Source organism: Loxodonta africana, chromosome 5 (genome assembly GCF_030014295.1).
Source record: "Loxodonta africana isolate mLoxAfr1 chromosome 5, mLoxAfr1.hap2, whole genome shotgun sequence".
Lineage (NCBI taxonomy): Eukaryota > Metazoa > Chordata > Mammalia > Proboscidea > Elephantidae > Loxodonta > Loxodonta africana.
In genome coordinates this window covers 50781485-50805387 of record NC_087346.1, presented here as the reverse complement: position 1 = coordinate 50805387, position 23903 = coordinate 50781485, and the positions used below count along the sequence as shown (strand labels likewise).

Sequence of the window (23903 nt, the reverse complement as noted above, 5' to 3'; positions counted from 1 at the left end):
CTGAGACCTGTCTAACAGTGACACCACAGTATTATATCACCACAGCATAGTATGATATTAAATAGATTTGGAGATGAAGAATCCCAGCCACAATTATCTGTTTGTAAGATATCAAAGGACTACATGTGCTTTAGCATTATCCCTCAGTAGCTCGTCTTTAAAGTTCATAAAGTTATTGTTCTAAAGAATGTGAATCAATTTGAACTTCTGCCTTTGTATTTATTGCTGTCCTTGTTTTATTTATATGAATTGCCATTTAAGAAATTATAGTAAAAGAAATCTTAAAATATTAAAATCCTGACTAGAAAACATCCTCAAAGTACTTAGGCCAATTTCATCCATGTCTCTCCAGAAAGGATATAAAACAGCCTATATAAATACAATAGTCCCCAGACCTGTGCAAAGGTTAAGCACTCGGCTGCTAACAGAAAGTCTGGTGTTTTGAACCACCCAGCGGCTCTGTGGGAGAAAGACTTGGTTATCTGCTCCAGTAAAGATTACAGCCAAGAGAGCTCTATGGGGCAGTTCTACTTTGTCACATGGGGTCACTATGAGTCAAAAATCAACTCGATGGCACCTAACAATGACCACCATGTAAAAGTAATACAGTAAAATATAAAGTTTGAATGAAGAAAGCAGAGGAAAAAGAAAATAAGAGGCAAAGATAAAATGACACAAAATATTGCAAGTGAATATTGTACCTTTACAGGAATCAGGACACACGTTTGGTTACTAAGTTTCATAACACTCAATAATTTTGTTCCCCCTCGATTGGATGTATATTCTTAACTAGATTTAAAGAATGTTACAACTGGAAGGCAGCTCAGGGAACATTTAATTTCTCCTTCACAACGAAAAAAAATGAGACCTAGAGAGATACATTGAGGCAAAACTCACATCTCCTGACCTTAAGCTGCTGCCTAAAGAATCTGCTTCTTCTTTGCATTTTGATTTATACATGTCATCTCTTGCCCACACTAAATAGAATACATCATTTCACAAGCCATAGAGAGTTTCTGTGTTGCTGATATACAGAGGCTAAGAATAATGTATGGTATAACGAGTGAACACGTGAACTCCAGGTTCAACTCTAGCCTCAGCTGTTTGCCAGTTCTGTGTCCTCAGGCAAGTTGTATAACTTCTCTGACCTTCAATTTCATCATCTTATAAAATTGAGCTGATGGTAAAATAGTTCATACCTTAATGACTTGCTGTGAAAATTTAATGAGATTAGACATAAAAAAAAAACCCAAAAAACCAAACCCATTGCCATCGAGCTGATTCCAACTCATAGAGACCCTACAGGAGAGAGTAGAACTGCCCCATAGGGTTTCCAAGGAGAGGCTGATGGATTCCAACTGCTGACCTTTTGGTTAGCAGTGGAATGCTTAACCTCTGCACCACCAGGGCTCCTTGCATGTAAATGATAGTGATAGTGTTTTTCACTAGTACCATTTTATAACGGGTCAACATGTAAACGATAGCGTTTTTACTAGCTTCATTTTATGATGGGTTAAAGTCCATTTGCAGAACAGGTAGCAAAAGAAGGAAAGAGAGAGGTCTTGAATATTCCTGTGGTGTTGCTGTGTGCCGCAAGTAGATTCTGACTCATAGTGACCCTATAGGACAGAATAGAAGCGTGCCATAGGATTTCCTAGGCTGTAATCATTATGAGAACAGGTGGTCAGGTCTTTTCTTCCACATAGCCGCTGATGGGTTGAACCACCAATCTTTCAGTTAGCAGCCACGTGCTTAACTATAGTGCCACCAAGGCTCCTTGAATATTCCTATAAAACCCCAAAAAGTCACTTCTCATTGGCAAAAGGAGGCAGAAAATCCCACAGTGTATAAGCAAGTTGCAAAACTCATTCTCAAAACCTGAAGGCAATAATAAAACATAAATTAATGTATCTTATTTTAATTTAATCAAAAAATATTAAGAGTGCCAACTATTATCTGGGCACTCTTAGCCCCTGATGAGCTAGCTAGATCAATCAGATTTGATCTTTGCCTTCAAACACCTTACAGTCTAACTGGGAAACCTGATGAGTAAACACTAGCTTTAGTGCATTAAAAAAATGTTGTAAATTAGCATTTTCCTTTTAGGCATTATGAGTGCACTGCACTATGCTGTATTTCAGATTAACAAACTAATGCCTGAGGCTTGAGACTGTTTTTACTCTTGTTCTGAATTCCCTACAGGAGTACATGATAAAGATTCTTTCAATAAAATCTAACAATCTAATCGTATTACATATATGATATCAAAACCATACCCGTTGCAGCCCAGTCAATATCAACTCATAGTGACCCTATAGGACAGAATAGAACTGTTCCATAGATTTTCCGAGGTTATACATCTTTACGGAAACAGATTGCAACATCTTTCTCCTGCGGAGCAGCTGGTGGGTTCCAACCACCAACATTTCAGTTAGCGGTCCAACACTTAACCACTGCGCCACCATGGTACATTAGTACATACGTAATAGGTATTCTGTAAGTTACTGTTCAGTCAAATCCATTTGGAATGTCTGCTCTGATTGTCTCAAACATATACCTCCACCGAGCATTTCTGAAACCAGGTTTCACATCAAAGTCAGGAAACAACAGCCTCCCTCATGTAGCTCAGAAAATGAAGTGAAACTTGCAGTCAAGTTTCCAAGGCCTGTGGTTGCTGATCTTCCTCCCTCTCCTTCCTCTACCACCCTTTGCCTCCTATTGCCTTTTATCTGAATCTTCCAACCATGTCCTGGAGTTAATTTGGTCTCGAGTATCACTAACCCAGAGTTCTTCTCCTATGGAGCTGAGGTACCATCTTTGATCTTTGGTGGAAATTATAATGAGCCTGAATTGGTGGCTATATTAGATAAGTTTCTTTTGATTGCAAATAACAGAAAGCAACTCTGGCTATCTGAAGATAAAAAAAAAAAAAAAAGTGGGAGGAGAGGAGAAGTGGAATTTTGGGGGAAAGATATTAGTATACCTTTCCAGAATTCAAGGGCAAACTGAACAACCCAGAAACAGTAAGGAATCAGCTCAATGATGGGACAGCTCTGAGGTTTTCAGCAACAGTAGTTGATGAAACTTCTCTTTAGAGAAGTAACTGAGTCCCAGGAAATGAGTCCAATTAGTTCTGCCCAGGCTAGGAGTTCATGGGAGAGGGGCCAGGGTAGTACTATATCACTGTTGGGTTCTATATTTGTATACTGGGATAGAACCTCTTTACAAGGGGAAATCATTGTAAGCCTGGAAGTTTCATCAAGAAGTCTATGTAGTGACCCTTCTTTGGGCAAGAATGATCAGCAAAGAAGACTTGTCTATTAAAACACCAGATTTTTTGCAGGGGAGAGGTCACCATTTTATAGGTAGTTTTTCATTTTCTTGATTCCACAATTCAGTCTACCCCCATTCATTGTCTTACTACTTCATATCAATCTATGGTTAATTCGATTTTCCTTATCGAATCTACCAGCTGCTCCTTGGAAGCCCTATGGGGCAGTTCTACTCTATCCTGTCGGGTAGCTATCAGTCAGAATTGACTCAACGGCAATGGATTTGATTCTTTTTTCGGTGGTTGACTCAATACCATTTCCCTCAGTTAACCTTTTGTGAGTTAAACTGTAGAAGAGGTTTTCAGAATAGAATTCGGGTCCTCCCAATGAAGGTTTGGAGAGCCATGGCTGAAGTTGGGGAGGGACTTGGGACATCTTGTACTGTCCTTACTCCAGGCCATGGTTGTTCTGCACCTAGGAGACTGGTTCATACCAGGCTATTCCCTGACTTGAACCTGATCTACCATGGCATTCGTTTATTCATTCATGCGTTTATTTATCCAGCCTTCATTATGTCATGAGCTCTATCGGGTGGTGGGGATACAAAGATAACTTTGGGATCAAAACTGCTCTAAAGAGGCTCATAGTGTTTGGAAATGTGCATGTTGAACAGGCAATGGTTTTATGATATAAGTAGCCGCAGTGCTACAGGCTTAGGCATCACCCCTGACCCGGAGACTCTTACACTACCACTCAACAGGCCTTTATGGCTATGTTTAAATCCCAAGGACTGGTACTGTAGCATGGCTTGTTAATGGCCCCCCAAATGTGCCCACATTAGTCCCCAGACCTGTGACTATGTTATGTTACATTACCAATTGCCCTTGAGTCGATGCTGACTCGTGGTGACCCTAAATGTGTCGGAGTAGAGCTGTGCTCCATAGGGTTTTCAATGACTGACTTTTCAAAAGTAATTCCCCAGGCCTTTCTTCTGAGGCACCTCTGGGTGACTCAAACCTCCAACCTTTCCATTAGCAGCCGAGTGTGTTAAATGCTTGTACCACCCCAGGGACTCTTATGTTACATGGCAAGGGGGAATTAAGGTTACTAATAAACTGACCTTGAGATAGGACGATTATCCCCTGGATTATCCAGGTGGGGCCATTGTAATCACAAGGATCCTTATAAGTAAAAGAGGGAGACAGAAGAGAACGAGAGGGCTGGTAACATGAGACGAACTTGACCTGCTGTTGCTGCCTCTGAAACCGGAGGAAGAAGACAATGAGAGAAGAAATGCAGGCAGCCTCTAGAAGCTGGAAAAGGCAAGGAAATAAATTCTCCTCTAGAGCCTCCAGAAAGAAATGTCGTCCTGCCAACACCTTGATTTTAGACCAGGGAGACCGTTTTCAGACTTCTGAGCTTGAGGACTGTAAGATAATAAATTTGTGTTGTTTTTAGCCACTAAGTTTGTGGCAATTTTTTACAGCAGCTAAAGGAAACGAACACCAGTACCAGGGTGTGCCTGGTTATGCACAAGGAGAGGATTAACCTGATGGGTCTTCCTTAAAGTTGACAAGGATTTCATTTTACTTGGATCCACAATCAAGGCCCTTGGAAGCAATAGTCAAGAAATCAAATGAGTGTTACATTAGGCAAATCTGCGGCAAAAATCTTCTTTAATGTGTTAAAAAGCAAAGGTGGCATTTTAAGGACTAAGGTGCACCTGATCCAAGTCATGGTGTTTTCGAACAGCTCATAGGCATGTGAAGCTGGGAAATGAATAAGGAAGACCAGAGAAGAATTGATACCTTTGAATTCTGGTGTTGGTGAAGAATATTGAATATGCCACGGGCTGTCAGAAGAACAAACAAATCTGTCTTGGAAGAAATATAGCCAGAATGCTCTTTAGAAGCGAGAATGGTAAGACTTTGTCTCGTGCACTTTGGACACCTTATCAAGAGGGACCAGTTCCTGGAGAAGGATGTTATGTTTGGTAAAGCAGAAGGATATAGAAAAAGAGGAACCTCCTCAATGAGATGGACTGACCCAGTGGCTTCAACAATGGGCTCAAGCTTAGCAACAAAAGTGAGGATGGTGCAGGCCTGGGCAGTGTTTCGTTCTGTTGTACACAGGGTCTCCTAACAACAACAAGCACAAATCTTCCCATAGCATCAATTAAACCATTATTTTCACATTAAGCACATGGAATAGGATGATAATTGAGCATTAACTTCGAAGACTATCTTCAAACACAACATTTTTCTAATTTGCAAGCTGCTTTGAGCCCTAGGCTACCAGTTGTCCTCTCCTCTACTCTCAGGCGGACATGTTTGAGAGTCCCTGAGCTGTCTTAGCATGATCGTCAGTGACGACTAGACTACTGCCATTTTTATTCTTACTATAATGTTGCATCTAGGACTCTTTTTTAACTTAACATTTTAAAATACATGTTCCCAAACATGCAAAGATTGGAATTTCATTTAATAATTTAAAAGTATTCTATAACAAAGAATAATGATACCTAACATTTGTATAATCCTTTCTCAAATACTTTTTTATTTGAATCTTAAGACAGCTTGCTAAATAAAATACAGTAAAATCTGTGAAAGCCAAAACCTGTGTAAGAAGACTGTCGGTGAAGAAAAAAACACAAATATTTTCCACTAATAGAGAGGGATAGAAAAGTAGTAAGACAGCACTCCGTCCACGAGGAAAACTTTCGAGACCTGGAAAAACAAGGCAGCCCCATCGAGTTCCACCCCTCACAGGTTTCACTGTATTCTGAGTTGTCAGAGGAGGAGCAGGGAACTTGAAATGGCTGTCAAAGGTCCCCAGGTTCCCAGCGGCAGCGGCAGCCAGGCCCTGCTCCATGCCTGCACACGCAGCATTCTTTGCTTCATGGCAGTGTGAGCACAGGCAGAGCCCTGGAGGTGCTTCTATCGGGTGGGTTGTAGGAGCTAGCCCGAAATCACAGAGCATCTGCAGTGTTATACTGCGTTCTCACAGCCCGTGTGTCTGTCTGCACAACGGCCGCTCTTGATTTAGGTGTCACTACTTTCATTATGACTGTAAAACTGTAACTGTCCCCCTCTTTTTATATGACTGGATCTGTTCTCATGAAAGGATCACATGGACAAAAGAACACAGACAATGCTACTGCAAGAGCAGGCCTGGGGCTCCCGATAACCACAAAAGCCATTTTTCATTGTGATCCCAATGCGACTGACATGAATTAGATGTAGAAAGAAGAGAAGGCTAGAGGCTCTCACTCTTCTCTGGGGCCGAGATCAGAGAACTGCTTTTGGTTTTTCTCAGTGCTCCTTCTTTTCATTTGACAGCAGTGCCTTATCCAGGCCCGGGTTTCAGAAGCCACAGTTGTTTTTGCAGTCAGAACATTATACATGTCAGGTACCGTAGGATGGTTTTGTCTTCTTTTTAGATTTATCATTATTACTAACGGGTTTTTAACTGCTGGGGAGGTATTTTCCTTTCCTCATTGTGCCTCTCTTATTCCAGTTTGAGGCCAGGACACCATACTTTTCTGTAATCCTTCAAATCTCCTTTTTAAGAGGCCTTTTCTGTCCATCCATATCAAATATCACCCACCCTGACCCTACTCTTTTTACTCTGTATCTGCTTTAACCTGCTTTCTGAGTTTCTTCATAATACGTCTCCCTACCTGATATATTCTATTTGTGTATTTTTTTTTTCAAATTTTTTGCCTGTCTTCTCCAACTAGAATGTGAGTTCCATAAGAATAGGCTCTGTGTCTCTTTTGTTTGCTATTGTATCCCCAGTGCCTAGACAAGTGCCTGGCACAGAGCAGAGTTCAATAGGTGGTTGTTGAATGAATTAATGAATTACTTACACCTACCCCAGTATCTAGTACTATCCCAGGCTTGCCGCATAAAAGACCCTAGTGAAATAAAAAGCAAGAGATCATAGCAAGAGGAGAAAAAGAAAAACCCTTCACTTATCTTTTTTACAGCCAAAGTTCCTAGTTTATGATTGACTGATGGATTGCGGGAAGGAAATGTTCAGAGGGGGGAAATGCCAGAAGTGTTCCAAATTCTCAGATCAAAAACTCCAAGCCCATAAGGACACATTTGGTCCTTTAGGGAGGGTCCTTCTTCTGCCTGGACCTCTCTTCCTCCAGACAGAATTCGAAGCAGTCTCACATGAGCACCGGCATGTTCATTTCATATTCACTTAAGGAAAGCTTTGTTTAGTTTATTGAGTTAATTTGGGTGGCAGGAGAGAGGGCGGAGTGCTGTTATTTCATTGTGTTCACTGAATTGTTACAAGTTGTTCTGGAACTGGTAAGAAATGAGGACAATGTAATAAATCCTCCTATACCACAGTGCATGTGCTTGGTTTTGTTTCCAAGACTTCTGTGAAGTCTACCTGCTAAATCTCGACCAACCAACTAACTGCCCTCAAGTCGATTCCAACAAAAGGCGACCCTGTGCATGTCAGAGTAAAACTGCCCCACAGGGTTTTCAGTGGCTGATTTTTCAGAAGTAGATCTCTAGGCCTTTCTTCCAAGGCCCCTCTGGATGGACTCAAACCTCCAACCTTTCGCTTAGCAGTGGAGCATTTTAACTGTCTACATCACTCAGGGACTGACTCCAAAAAACTTCTAGTCATTATTTAAGCTGTAGATCAAATATGGTCTCCTCTACGAAGCTTTCCTTAAACATTTCATAGAAGGGTTCTTCAGTCCCTCCTGGGTACCACCACTAGGACTTGATTACATTGCTAGTATTGGTCCCATCATCCTGTTTATTTAAATGACTATATCTCTTACTAGTTCTTATCTCTTACTAGTTCTGAGCACTAGGAGGCCAGAAATTGTCTCATGTTTCTTTATACCTCCAGTGTCCAGCTTATAAGTCAGAATCAACTTGATGGCAGTTACCTGGTTGGTAGAGATTTTCCAGGTAGACTTTTTGTTGGTCCAGCTAAGAAAATGAACAAGTGAATAAATGAGAAAATAAGAGATTGTACACTCTAGTCACAGTTACCCAGTTGTTAGCATTTGGACCTTCCTTCTGGTGATACTATTTGATCACTTTTTTTTTTGTTGTTGTTGTTGTCTACCTCAGGCACTCTGATTGTCCTGAAGCATCCCTATCCAAGGAAAGTGGAAGAGCCTTCCATTTATGAATCCGTGCGGGTTCACACCGCCATGCAGACAGGAAGAACAGAAAATGACCTCGTGCCCACTGCTCCTTCTGTAAGTGACCACCAGCTTGATCACAAGCTCCCTCTCGTCTAAAAGCCTTAAGTGCGATAAGAGCTGCATGCTTTTCTAACTACATTTTTTCACATAAAAATTCTAATTTGGGGTATAAAACTTGGACAAGAACATAAGTTTTGAAGCCCATGGCTCATTCATCTGGTCCAGGGTAAACGCATAAAAAATGCAACGCAATAGTCATAGGATTCTAAATACTTTAAAAATGACACTTGAATTCCCATCCTTAGCAAACAAGTTCATGATAGAATGGATTGGCTAAACTGTTATTCTTGGACAAGGTTCTTATATAATTTTTTTTGTTTGTTTGTTTTTACATTTCAACTGCCTAGGGTAGAAAAATATTCTCTAACTTTACAATAAAACTTTGAGATGTCATTTTTTCCCAGATGTTTTTCCTTCACTGACTGAAGTGAACAGACAGAAAACATCTGCACGCCCATGGAACTCGGGCCATTGTTCAGTTTCAGTGCAATTGGGGCACCCATTGTTCTTCTGAGATTCCATTTATGTTTGTTCTGTGAACTGTGACCCTACAATCAGTCCTCTCTGGCACACTCTTCCTTTCATTTTTCTCAAGGCTCCTCTGTTCTTCTTTTCTTCTTGTTTGTTGAATACTCCCGGTATAAATGACCTGGATTTGCACAAATGATAAAGAGGACAACATACAGATGAAATATCAAGGTAGCAATCATCACACTTGAAAAATAATCCCTCGAGGCTATTTAGCTACAAATTATATTAAAACATGTGGCCTCCCTATCTCTGCAGTACTTTTTCTGCTCTGCCACCCAAGAGCTCTTTCTTTAAAAGCAGATTTATCACATAACGTCCCAGATTCACAGCCTCCAGTGGTGCCCACAGTCCTTACGGCCCACCTGGATCCTGCTCACCTGTCTGGCGTCATCTTATGGCACTCCCACACTCATGACGTAGAACTTACCTCTCTCAATAACATGCATTCCTCCAAATGTGCTCCTTGTCCCCTCCTTACATCTGGAATGCTACCAACACTGCTGTTGTCCACTCATCCTTCAAGACAAGTGTCAGTGATCAACATCTTCCAAGAAGCCTTCCTTGACCCCACTAGTTTCTGCTTAAATGCTACTCTTCTGTGCTCCAGAGCACTCCTTGCTTACCTTTACCTGGAATTATCAGACTATAACATTAAAAAAAAGTTGCTATCGAGTCAATTCTGACTCATGGCGACCCCATGTGTTTCAGAGTAACACTGCACTCCGTAGGTTTTTCAGTGGCTGTGATCTTTTGGAAATAGATTACTAGGACTTTCTTCTGAGGTCCCTCTGGGTGTATATGAACCGCCAATCTTTCAGTTAATAGCAGAGCATTCAAATGTTTGGGCCACTTAGGGACTCCTTACAGTAGCATTTGTTGTTGTGTGTCATCAGGTTGATTCCTATTCAGGAATCCTATACAACATAGTAGAACTGCCCCATAACATTGCTTAGGCTGTAATCTTTATGAGGGAGACCTGGTGGCGCAGTGGTTAAAGTACTTGCCTGCTAACTAAAAGGTCAACAGTTCAAACCCACCAGCTGCTCCGCAGGGAAAAGATGTGGCAGTCTTCTTCCATGAAGGTTTACAGGCTTGCACCCTAGGGGACAGTTCCACTCTGTCCTGTAGGGCTGCTATAAGTTGGGGTCGACCGGACAGCAGCAGGTAGAACCTTTACAGGAGCAGATCAACAGATCTTTCCTCCTACAGAGCAGCTAGCTGGATTCAAACCACCGATCTTTTGGCTAGCAGCCGAGGGCTTAACCACTGTGCCACTAGGGCTCCTTTACTGTAGCATGTTGTTGTTAGGTACCCTGGAGTTGGCTCAGACTCATAGCAGAACGAAACGCTGCCTAGTCCTGCGCCATCCTCACGATCTTTGTTATGTTTGAGCCCATTGCTGTATCGACTGTGTCAATCCATTTCATTGAAGGCCTTCCTCTTTTTCACTGACCTTCTACTTTACCAAGCATGATGCCCTTCTCCAGGGACTGGTCCTTTCCGATACATGTCTAAAGTACGTGAGACAAAGTCTTGCCATCCTCACTTCTAAGGAGCATTCTGGCTGTACTTCTTCCAAGACAGAGTTGTTTGTTTTTCTCACAGTCTAAGGTATGTTCAATATTCTTCGCCAACACCGTAATTCAGAGGCATCAATTCTTCTTTGACCATCCTTATTCATTGTCTAACTTTTGCATGCAAATGCTGTGATTGAAAATACCCTGGCTCAGGCATACCTTAGTCCTCAAAGTGACGTCTTTGCTTTTTGTGATGGTAGCTGATAGCTTTTAAATTTTGTTGTATTAATTTCACAAGACAAAAAGTTAACTAAGTGATGTTTCACAAAGCTTTGAAATTTCCTACTTGATGTTTCATTCAGCCCAGAAGTTTGAGAACCACTGCATAATACCACCTCTCCCCTTATCCCAGAGCAGGTAACTTTGCCTCCACTCCCAGGAAAAGGAGTCATCAGTGGTTATTTCAGTCATTCTTCCAGCTCCCCAAACTATGACCTTATTGATAGTTTCAGCCATTCTTATATTCCTTCCTTCTGAAGAAGAGAGAGAGGAGGCCCAATAGGGACAATGGGCAATGAGAAGCTCATGAATTTCATTAATATAGACGGAAAACTATAAAGGCTTTCTAGTCAATTCTGAAATGTCTCTTGTTACTCCATACTAAGAAATCATTGACAACTTGACCAGTATGGATGGGGGAACTATTCTGGTCCAGTCAGTATGTTCTTGTTCCTTACTGACTACAAGCATTCTTAGCCTCCACCGGTTATCCTCAACAGCTACGTTGATTCTGTACCTCCATCTCCAGCCTGAGAGCTCTGTGGGCTTTCAGACTTGCCTTCCCTTTTGGGATGCAGTTTTTGCTTAAGCTCTGGCAGTGGAGAAAGAGAACTAAGTCCTATTTATAGGCAAAAGAACTTTCGAGTTGAAGTGAAAGTGAAAACAGAATGCCCTATCACCCAAAAATAAAGTACAGGATTGTGTAAAATTTAGTATCTTTTGGCAACTGCATGTTTGGGAAATCACTATCATATTACGAACAACATACAGTTGAGTCCTGAGATAGGATTAATTTTAATTAATTCATTTATTTAACAAACTTTTCTTAAGCATCTTATACGTCAGAACTGTTGTAAACACTGGGGATTTGGCAGTGAATTAGACAAAAGTACTGCCCTCGCTGAGCTTACATTCTAGTGAGGATCACAGACAATAAAGTAGGATAAAGTAAAGTAAAATAAAGTAGGGAAGAAGAGGGAAGTAAAGGAGGCCACTCTAAGGAGGTGACATTTAACAGAGACCTCACTGAAGGGAAAGAATGACTTATGTCGAGATTTGGAAAAGAATATTCCAGGCAGAGGGAACAGTACAAAATCCCTGAGGTGGGAACGAAATTGCAGTGTTTCAAAGACCAGTAAGAAGGTCAGAATGCCTGGCATGGAGTGAGCTAGAGGGAAGGTCGCAGGAGGTGAGATTAATGCGGTAACAAGAGGCCAGATCATGAAGGCAATAAAGTTCTTAAATGAGGGATACTTCCCAGCTGGGGTGTTTGGAAATTTGTGAGTGTTTTGGTTGTTGCAATGCTTCGGGTAACACTACGCTAGTAGCATTAATCAGTGTTACAAACTGTGAAAAGTCTGAGACCTTACCCTACTGGCAAACTAATAAGTTAGTCCGCTCCAGTTTCATGGACACTGATAGACAATGCAATCATCTGGGTTAGAGATGTAGCAGTTTGTTCTCATAGCAATAGCCACAGCCAGAATAGCCATGTCTGTGCTGGTTCCCTATGAAGGTCCCAATCCCCACAGGGTAACCTGAAGAGGGCCAGGTGACACACCACCAATGGGGGACAGTTCAAGAGGGAAACCCTGAATTTAAGGAACTCAAATCTTTCATAATTGGCAATAAGCTTGTCTGCCTTTTGCTTCAGAGAAATATACTATTTATAGCTTCCAAGGCTGTTTACTGTACCAACACCCTTTAAAGCTGGTCTGGAACAAAGGACCGTTAGCGCCTTGTTTGTAAGACTTGCAGAAATGTGAGAGAATTATGGAGAATTATTTTCCAACAGTGAGCAGGTGTTACGGAAGGTAAATATCCTGCAATATATACTGAAAAATTATCCTGCTCCAAAATGTCCATTATCCTTTCTATACATACTTCAGTTACACACTAAAGGCCTTGTAGGACGAGGTAAAGAATTTATTTCTCTTTTAAGTTAAGAGAAATTATGAAAGGGTTTTGAGGAACACAATTTAAGTGTTTAAATTTTTGAAAAGATCATTCTCACTGCTAAGTGAAAACTGGAGTGAGGACAAAGATGGAGGCAAGGACACCAGCTAAGAGGCTGGTGTAGCAGTCCAGGTAAGGGACGGTGTTAGTTTTAACAGGGGAGGGGAGCAGGGGAAGTAAAAACTGGTCAAATAAATGATGTGTTTTGAAGGTAGAAGGGACAAGACTTACTGAGGCATTGAATGTAGTATATGAAAGAAAGAGCAACAGAGTAAATAGTCCTTCCATGTACTGAAATGGCTAAGACTCTAGGAGGAGTGGGTGTGGTGCATAGGAAGGAAAGTGGAGTTCCGTTTTGGACACGTTTTGTATGAGATACCCATTAGAAATATTGGTAGAGATTGCATGAGATAATATACTTGAAGTGCCTGACACAGAATAGGTCCTATCTAAAATTTTGGTTTCCTTAGCTTTGCTTTTGTGGTATTTGACATTTTTAACAACTCCCTCTTTCTAAAATTTCTGTTTCCTTTACTTCTGCAACATGTTTCTTATTCTGTTATCTCTTTGACACATTTTATAATTTCTCTTTTTAGACACCTCTCTTGCATGTTGGCCTTCTCCAGTATTCTGTCCTTAAGTGCTTCTCACAGTTAACATTTTGGTGTCTACCCTTCCAGTCTTGTTCTTGAAGATAGATAGATAGACAGGTAGATAGGTAGGTAGGTAGGTAGGTAGGTAGGTAGGTAGGTAGGTAAGTAGATAGACAGATAGACAGATACACAGTTGATGGATACACAAACATATGTATTTTATAATGAGATCTTCACCATAAATAGTTATAAATACTTGAGAAACAATTATAAATTGTGACCATCTTTCACGTCATTAAATAGCCTTCTAAAACAGCATTAAAATAAATTTCTTAGTATTCTATTATTTGAACGTGCCATAGTTCATTTAGTGAATCTTTTCGTAAGCTTTAGCATGCTATTTTTTTATTTGAAATAAGTTCAAAGTTACAGAAAAATTGCAAGAATAGTATGAAGAATTTTGTTGTTGTCATTGAGCCATTTGAGAGAAAATTGTCCCGTCACCTCGAATACTTTAGCGTATATTTGCTATAAACAAGGTATTCACCTACATGACCACATACAGCCATTATAAATAGGAAATTAACATTGATACAGTATCACCATCTAATCCACAGATCTCATTGAGTTTCACCAGTTTTCCAGATAAGGTTCTTTAGAGCAAAGGGGTCTCATCTGGGATCACAAGTTGAATTTGGCAGTCCTGTGTCTTTAGGCTCCAATTGGGAACACTTCCTGAGTCTTTCCTTGATTTTGTGACTTTGACACTTCTGAAAATTAAAGGCCAATTATTTTGTAGACTGTTCTTCAATCTTGGTTTGTCTGACATTACCTCACGATTGGGCTGAGATTATGCACTTTTGGTAGAAATACCACAGAAGCCATGCTTTGCTGTTATCACTGCCTCATTTCAGGTGGCACAGAATTTCAGTTTGTCCCATTGGATGTGCCAGCTTTGATTACTTGATAAAGGTGGTGTTTGTCAGGTTTTTTTACTCTAAAATTACTTTATTACTTTTGTGACTAGTTAAGTATTTTGTGGGGAAGTTATTGAAACTATGTAAAAAGCCCGTTCCTCACTAAATTTTACCACCAATTCTAACATCTACTGATATCTCTTGGCAGCTTTACCTATCACTGTGATTGTTGCCACAGGGTGATTCTCTGACTTGTCATTCCTTTTACATTTATTAGTTGTCATTCTACTGAAGGAAATGCTTTTTATTCTCCTCACTTATCCAGTCATTTATTTTTTATGTCATTGGGTTATAATCATGGCTATCATTCATTTTGTTTCTTCAAATTTCTCCAAATTTGGCCAGTAGAAGGCCTTTCAAGGCAGCTTCTATGTCCCAAAGACATGGCCTCATTCTTTGAGGATTTTTATAATTTCTGCTATAGCGAGATGTCCCAGGCTTATCTTGAACTTGCTTTGTGCCCACCTCTGAAATCAGACATTTCTTCAAGAAGCGTTTTTTTTTTTTCCCCTAGAGAGTGGAACTTCAGAAACTAAGATCTGGGCGCTAGGTAATTATTGTTATTGGTACGTCACTCTCCCAGCCCTCTCAGATAGAACCACCGAAAATGTGTATATATATATGCTGTTATTAGATGCTGTCAAGTCAATTTTGACCTATAGCAACCCCATGTGACAGAGTAGAATTGCCCCATAGCATTTTCTAGGCTGTGATCTAGGCTGTGGGGAGAAGATCACCAGGCCTTTCCTTCTGCGGAGCTGCTGGGTGGGTTCAAACCACCAAGAGCTTAACTGTTGCACCACCAAGGCTCCTTATGTATGCGTGTATATATATATATATATATATGCACTTCTTTCTATCTATCTGTCTGTCTGTCTGTCTATCTGTCTGTCTATCTATCATCTACCTGTCCATGAGTTCACACTGATACCTCTAATCCAATACCACAAGCCTCATTCTAGTTTTCCCCTTTTCATATCTATAGCTCCTTTCTCCTGTTAGTGAGGAATGTGGCTCCCCTTATACTTAGTGTACCTACTTGTTTGATGACCAATTCAGTGTAACCAATCTCCAATTGCTACTGCCACTACCCCCCTCCCAGACACCCTAATCACCCAACTCAGTCTCCAATACCCCATTCCAGGCCACTGCTACCACTGCCCTCATCACAGATACCTAGCTAGTTAGCTCAACCCTGACACTGCGCACTGGGTCACCACCTCCACCCCTTTGGGTGGAAGCCCTCCTTGCCCTGCTCAAGCTTCACTGCCTCCCACCAAGCTGCTGCCACCACCATCACACACACTAGGCCACCATCATAAATGCCCTCCTCACTCCCTGCACCAGGCTGTAGCCCTCCTACCCACTCACATCTGTACCTACCTTGCTTCATGTCGCCTGATTGACTTTTTGACTGTATTATTAAGGAAGGCAAGCAAGCAAGTAATTAGGATAGCAGGTAGGCAGGGTGGCAAGAGCAGCAGGAAGTTAAAGCTAATCCTTTATTTTTAAGCATTTAGGTTGACTCCATTGTGGGGCTGTTGTAAACATCTATACTATTATAATCATACATTAAAACACACACCCACATAAATCTACAATATAATTATTTCTTTTCTTACCTCCTGAGACACTGAAGAAAATAAGTGTTCTCAGCAATTTCCTCTACAGCCATCTACGTATCTCTCAAGCCCTTGGAAAAACACTAGACTTAAAGCATATTATTTGGGTGGAGGGAGGATGGAGAGAGTTGCATAATCCCTCAGCTTGATTTCAATGAACAATTCTATCAGAGTCTTCTGTATAACAATTTGATTCCTTAATTATTTTGTTTCTATAAACATTAACCTGAAACAACTCAAAATATTAATTTTTGCCATTTCCATAATAAAATGCCTAAACTCTATTCAATCAGTTTAATTTCTTTCGTGCCAAAATAAATCACTGATTATGTGATATCAAATTCATCAATTTTGGTTTAACATTATTTAAATGGGAAGTTCACCATTACTTTTATGTCATGAAAAGTTTAAAAGAAATAGTTTTGATTTCTTGCTTTAACTCTTTTGCTGTGATGGTTTTTGTTCCTCTTCTTATTTGGTAGGGAGAATTTACCTCAGGAAAAAAAAGTACACTGGTAACTCCCACAAAAAGAACCTGGCCTTGAGCCAAGTCATTTCCCAGTTTTCATTCTTTTTTTTTTTTTTCTTACTAATACAAGATATACTGTGATAACATATTAGAAAAAAAAACTCTACTGGGAATTCAATTTCTTCAGAAATTTATGAAAAAAAACTGTTAAATGTCTTGATCTTAGGGTCCTTGTCTTATGCAAATTTCTATTCACACAGCTCCCCACTATTCCTTATATTACATAGGTACATGATATGTGTGATATTGTTACCCTTGAATTAATGAGATGGAGGTTAAAAACAAATGACTCATTCTTACTTCAAATTCCTTTCGGACAAAAAAGTCAGGTATAAATAAATCTGTACTCCTGAAAGTCTGCTCCATGGAACATGGGTCTCAAGAGATTATCTGTGAAAAATAAAAGAGTTCTATGATAAAATAAATATTGGAAATACACAAACAAAAAAAATTCACAGAGCACATTAGCATAATACAGACTCCATGAAGCCCTGAACTAAAGAAATTCCTTTACTTTCTTTAATCCAGAGTTTACCAAATGTATTGACCATGCATGGGTGTGTATGTGCGTGTGTGTGCGTCATACTGCACAATAATCTAAATAGTTGGGTTTCATGTAATACACTTTGCCAAAACTAATTTTTGTAAGTGAAATGGTGTGGTTTATTTGTTTGCAAATTGCTGGCTAGAGTTAGCTGAGAGTCCTTCTATTGTTACCTGTTGCTATAGAATTATGCCAGATGATCTAGTCTGAAGACAGTCAGTCTCTTACAACATGTGGAAGATTTTCAAACGCCTAGGTGCAGAATGAAAGGCGATCACTTAAAGGTCAAAGGCAAATTTGTTTTTCATTATAACATAGGACAGGAATATAAAGATAAAAATAATTTTGTGACAGATCTAGGCTTCACTCGATACTTCTTTCTTTTTCAGCTGGGCACCAAAGAAGGTTACCTCACAAAACAGGGGGGCTTGGTCAAGGTAAGGAAGCATGCCAGCCATGAAGAGAAAGAACATATCATGTGACTGAATTCTCTAATTTTGACACTGGTCTTTTTTTTTTTTTTTTTCAAGAAAATTGCCTACTCATTTATTAATATTTACCTATTTGGAGGGTTCATCTTCATGGATGATTCACCAAAATGCTGGAAAATTACCTGACTATTCTTTGGCAAATCCCTACATGATAACAGCCCACAGTTTAACTCAAGAAAACATACAATCCTTTTAATGGAATAATTTAAGATGAAAGTAGCAGGTTAACACTAGAACAATTGGTTTTTAACAAAAAAAGTCAAAATTTTATAAATTGTTTACCTAAGTATAGACTAAGAAGGTCACAAGTCCTAGTTAAACCATTTGATGAAATCCCAGAGAAAACTCAATTTAGGACTTTCATGGTCCAGGGTTTCCAACTGTCTACCATTTATATCGTTGTACCTTTAAAGTTACTTATTTCATTTCAGTGTGTTAAAAAGACCTTCATGGAATGTGTCCATTCTTTGCTATTTTAAGAGTCACAGTATGCACCCTCTCTCATAGTACTTATTTGGTAGAGTTCAACCTAAATATTTAGTTATTTGTGTCCTTGCTATAGTATATGCTCCTTGAGGGGAGGCAGTATTCATATTCATAGAATATTTTTTTTAAATCCTCTGTTACTTCTTTTACCTGGGCAGATTGCTCCTGGAATAAGATTAACCAGTTGTTGTTGAGTCAATTCTGGCTCATGGTGACCCTGTGTATTTTGAAGTAGAACTGTGTTCCATAGGGTTTTCAATGGCTGTGACATTTTGGAAGTAGATTTTCAGGCCTTTCTTCTGAGGTGCCCCTAGGTGGACTCGAACCTTCAACCTTTCAGTTAGCAGCCAAGTGTGTTTTAGAATTCTGGTAATATATAAAAAGAAGACAACAGATACTGAGAGGCAACTAGAAGTTTCTGCCACAAATGCCATAGAATTTTTAGGCAAGGTTTAGAAAATCAGGTGGTTTGGGGACCCTGAACCTCAACTTGCTTATTAGCAAAACAAAAACAATAATATTTGGCATTGTTGTGTGAGGAATGGCTAACATATAATAAACCTCAGAGGATAGTATGTAGCCCATAGTAGGTACTCAAAGAATGATACCTATTCTTGTTATAGTTAATAAGATGAACATTCTAGTCTTTTGTTATAAAACATCTTGAATATTTATATAGGCTATTTTCTTTTATTTAAATGCTATTTAATGATGTCTGCCTTTGTTATAAAATTAACAAATGAAATAATTTAAATTTTTTTAGATATCCTGAAATGTTTTTATCAGGAACAATTCTTACCACAAGAATGTTTTTAAGGCTTATTGTATTAATCTTATAGATATTTTTAAAAGGAAAGGAAATTGTCTAATTCAAATATTGCTTCCTTTATTCTATATCTGATGTGTTTTAATTAAATTTTTTTTTCCTCAGACATGGAAAACAAGGTGGTTCACGTTGCACAGGAATGAACTGAAGTATTTCAAAGACCAAATGGTGAGAAACATAGCACATTTTCCCTTTAAACATCAGCTCTTTAGAAGAAAGGAACATCTGGTTTAAAATCCCTGAAAATCTCCTATGCCCACCCCAAAACAAAACAAAATCCAATAAATAATGGGGAGTGTGAATCCCTGATTCCTCACATGAGCAGAGCTATTTTGCAAAGATGAGATGGATATTCCAGAAATTGCTCTCTTAGAGTGGCTAGGCTGTGGCTCCCAGAGAATATAATTCTGCCTGTCTAGGACAATGGAATCATTCTCTTGCCATAATTTATTGCCTCTGTGAAGCAATTTCCCTATTTATTAAACATTTGTTCATTTCCCGAAATGTGTGACTAATTGACTCCATGAACAACTGCCCTTTTTGCTATGAGGCCAGAAGAACTGGATGGTGCCCAACCACCATTACTGAACAATTTGATCAAAGATTCTATAGAAGAATCCTGATCAAAAGGAGGAAAATGCAGAAAAGAATTTCACAAATTCTCATGGAATCTAGACTTTCTGGAGCTATGGAGGCTGGATGAGCGCCTGAAACTATTGCCCTAAAATAATCCTTAAACCTTAAACAAAAGATGGCCCCTGAAGTCTTCTTAAAACCAAGCAATAGTTTAGCTTAACTAGTAAATGTCTGCCTTGGGCATTGTACTCTTTTAAGATCTACTACAGGGGATCAAACTGACAACAGTGACTCAAAAGATTAGGTAGGAAACTTAGGAGCAGTGAGTTTATGTTAGGGAAAGAGGAACAATTGATCACAGCTAGAAGAATGTGATCAATGTCACTGAATTGTACATGCAGAAATTATTGAATTGGTCTATGTTCTGATGTGTATATTCACAAAAACAAAAATAAAATAAATTTTTTAAAACATGCCTATTTCCCATATCCTTTTCGTTAAGCCTGAAATTATTTCTCTCACCTTCCCTATACAAAATTTCTGAGCAAGTAGAAGTTTAAGAAGATGGAAGAAAAACATAACCCCCATCCATGTGTTAAAATCCATCTCCCTTAAATGTAAATTGATAAAGGCAATCTCTTCTTAATACCCTGTGTTGTGGAAGGTTAATCCCCAAACCAGGTGTGTGTGACTTCCCTTATAAGGCTTCTCTAGTTTCAGTTCTCTCAGTGAAAGTAAAATTGTAAGTAGTGCAAAACCGTTAGGGGAATGGTAGTGGGCAGATGTGTGTGTGTGTGCATTTTATGCTGACATAGGCTGCTTTTTTTTTTTTTTTTTTAATGAAGTCACCAGAACCAATTCGGATCCTAGACTTAACAGAATGTTCAGCTGTACAATTCGATTACTCACAGGAAAAAGTAAACTGTTTTTGGTAAGTTGTTTTATAAATGAAATGTTTTTAAAAGTGTTCTTGCCAATGACTTATTTTAGCTAAGGAATAAGAAACGGTATGTCTTAATGCAGTAAAATGTTCTGACCTGAGGGATGTGGACTTAGCCATTGCATGAGACATCAGTTAGGAGCGCTTCTGGCTGCGTGTGACATAATACCTCATTTAAAGTGGTTTAAACAAGTAGGCAAGCCTGCTGGGTCCAACTGCTTAGGTTGTATACTGCACATGTACGACACACCTAAGAGGATGCCATTCACATTTCAGACAGCTTTATTCATTTGAGCTTTTTACTTAATTTTAATTACAACTTCATTGACTCCAAGGATGGGTGATTTGTATGTTTATGACAATTTCTGGCGGTGTTTTGTTCTAACATTATCAGTATATTATGACAATTTTCTAACTGGGAGAAGTAAAATGTCTTGAAAAAGGAGTGGATTATTTTCTACTAATTTTTGTTTTAAAGTGTTCAAAGTGTATAAAAAGTTGAAAGACTTATATATACAAATACCCCTTCATCTAGATGCATCAGTTGCTACTATACAGCCATATTTGCTTTATCTCTGTCCACTTTTTTTCCTCTGAACCAATTGAAAGTGAATTACAGACATCATGGAGCTATATCTCTAAATACTTGAGTATGCATTTCCTAAGAACTAGAATATTATCACAACTAAGAAAATCTGCACTAAAGTGCCATATGAGAGAGAAGCTGTATATTTTTCTCATATAACAAGAAATCTGGAGGCAGGCAGCCACCTTGACAAGGTCAGGACCAATATCTCTACATTCTCTTGGTCTTTTCCTCATGCTTGCTACTCAAGGTCTAAGATGGCTATGCCAGCTTCAGCCTTCATGTCTGTATATAGGACAGGAATAAAAGAGTGCATGATGGTATTGGCCATGTCTTTCTTTTTTTAATCAGGAAAGCAAAAGTTCTTCCAGAAATTCTCCTATTCAAAAAAAAAAAAAAAACTCATTGCCGTTGAGTTGATTCCAACTCATAGCAACCCCAGAGGACAGAGTAGAACTGTCCCACAGGGTTTCCAAGGAGCTGCCAGTAGATTCGAACTGGTGACTTTTTGGTTAGCAGCCATAGCTCTTAACCACTGTACCACCAGGGCTTTACTCCCCTATTAGATTTCCCTTCATATCTTATTGGCCAAGAGTCCCATGTCCCTCCCCAGCAGGAGGGCAGGTCAGAAAAGAGTAATAGAATGGTCATGATTGGCTTAAAGTAATTATGCTTATTGCTTGGGGGTTCTGCCAGCAAGGAGAAAGGAAAAAAAAAATATCTGTGTTAGTAGGCAATTATTAGCATCTCCCACAGGGAATTCCGAACAACAATCCCAGAGCCCAATTTTATACAGTGTATGCACGCTGTCACTCCTCTCCCCATCGCTCTCCAGTTATACTCCAGCTGGACCTCACATCAAGGACTGACCCTTTATACACAGGGACTTACCTCTTATCTGTATAATAATTACTGGTACAGGCAAAATTTGCTGCTTAGGCTTTTGTAGATAGAAATCCTTCTGAATTTCAATTCAAGGATTTCTTTTTTCCATGAGAGAGGAAAAAAAAAAGATTTTTAATGTTTTGTATAACAACTGGAAAGACAGGAATTATGGGCAGGATATAAACTATGACTGATCTTTTAGGTCAAATGATTTTGATTATATAGCCAAAGAGACAGTCAAATCAATTACCATATTCCTAGAAAAATTCTTCCTTGCCACTAGGTAGGAAAGTTCATTTTTCCTCCAGCAGAGGCTGATTTATGACCAATGGTGGCCAAAATGAATAGCTAACAAATTTTATTGTCTCTTTTTCCTGTCCTAAGTAGTTAAAATGTCTTCCATCCATGAAGGTCATAAATGAGTTCTTTCAACACCTCTCTTACTTGTCTCGCTTACTCTTTGAATCACAGCACAGGTTCTCTGAGTCCTTTGAGAGATCAGCTGAATAAATACATGAGTGGCGTATTCAGCTAAAAATGGAACAACAAAAGTTTCTAGGGAGTGTTGGGGTGTGCTGGACATGTTCTTTTTCTTCTTTGAAGTCTCAGTAGAGAATACAAACCTGGCCTGTGATATGAATCTATAATTTCCTCACCACTTCTGCAGTTTGCTAGCAGGGATATCATATGTAGCAGTTCATCAAGTTGCTTGCCCAGGCCCTTTACTGATTTCTTTTCTCTCTTGAAATACTCTAGATAATGTTCAACCAATTATATATAAGCAACCAGCCCTCTGGAATATCTGAACATTGTTTCTTTTGTCTTACTAGCTTAGTATTTCCATTCCGGACATTCTATCTCTGTGCAAAGACAGGAGTAGAAGCTGATGAGTGGATCAAGATATTACGCTGGAAATTGGTGAGTTATAACATCTTCTGGATGCCTGTTGTTAGCGACCTTCAAGCTGATTCCAACTCCTGGCGACCCAGAAATAACATGTTGATCATTTCTAACATGTTTCTGCTGATTTATACTATCCCTGAGAATCAACGGGATGTCTACTTGTAGGCCTCTGGAATAAACAGTCTATTCATTCTTCTGGGACGTGGGAAGAGATGGAGACAGAAGTAAGAAAGGAAGGATGGCGCCGCATTCGGGTCTTACCCAAGGGCATTAGCCCAGTGACCTGTCATCTGCCAGTCTTCCTTTAATGTGTTCAAGTTAACCTAGTTTTGTCTGTAGAAGAACATTTGGGACCAGAGGAAAACTGACATATTTCTATAGTTGAAAAGCTGCCTGCCTTTTAAGTAGCCAGAAAATGAAGCTCTACAGTGGAACTTAGCTTAGGTTACAGTGTAAGCGTTACTTTGTGGAGGTCAAGGACAAAAGAGGATTTATTTTATTTATTTTACCTGCTGTTATACGCACCGCAGGAGATATATACTTTCAGTACACATTTGCTAGTAGTGGGTTGTTAACAAAGAATTTCCTCTTGAAGCTTACTAAAATTTCCTCTAAGTGCCACCTTGAAACCCTTGATGTTTTCAAAAGTCAAACAATTTTCTCCTAATTATTTTTTATGAAATTATCTGATATATAGGTGCTCTCTCAATACTGAGAATCTGGATAAATATTCCTTTCTAGATGCTGGGACGTTTGCTTTTGGTTATCTTTCCAGTTGGAAATTCTAATACATATACCATTTATTTTGAGATTGTTCCAACGTATTTGATATTCAGCGAGGACGTACTTTGCCATATGAAACCTTTGCTCAAACAAACATGAATCAGTTTTTCTATTCTTTCCATTTTATGATTGTATAGTGATATATAATCTTTATAGAAAAATTAAAGAAATCTGAAATGTACACTTTCAGACATCTCCCCACGGAAATATTTATTTAGAAGCAAAATTTAATGATTCTCTAAATAGAGTTCTGTGAATATCTTCCCATATCAAAAATTTAGCTATATCTTTATTTTGATTCTTGGAATAGTACTGTATTTTATGGGTGTACTGTAACTTGTAGGTCATTTCTTAACTTGTGAATG

At 39.2% G+C, this 23903-nt stretch overlaps 1 protein-coding gene and 1 long non-coding RNA gene across 2 annotated transcripts in view; one reads left to right on the top strand and one right to left on the bottom strand.

Annotated features, from left to right (window-relative positions):
• Window positions 1-23903, top strand: part of DAPP1 (dual adaptor of phosphotyrosine and 3-phosphoinositides 1) — a 67023-nt gene that overhangs the window by 34304 nt on the left and 8816 nt on the right. Inside the window, exons 4-8 of the mRNA XM_003410468.4 lie at window positions 8378-8508; window positions 17452-17499; window positions 18971-19033; window positions 20287-20372; window positions 22683-22770. Coding sequence (XP_003410516.1) covers window positions 8378-8508; window positions 17452-17499; window positions 18971-19033; window positions 20287-20372; window positions 22683-22770 — 416 coding nt within the window. The remainder of the gene's footprint in view (window positions 1-8377; window positions 8509-17451; window positions 17500-18970; window positions 19034-20286; window positions 20373-22682; window positions 22771-23903) is intronic.
• On the bottom strand, window positions 21-22766 carry LOC135231430 (uncharacterized). The gene is made up of 3 exons (XR_010322048.1): window positions 18190-22766; window positions 16819-16908; window positions 21-9163 (listed from the first exon to the last, which is right to left on the bottom strand). It is a non-coding gene; the product is annotated as an uncharacterized LOC135231430 (long non-coding RNA).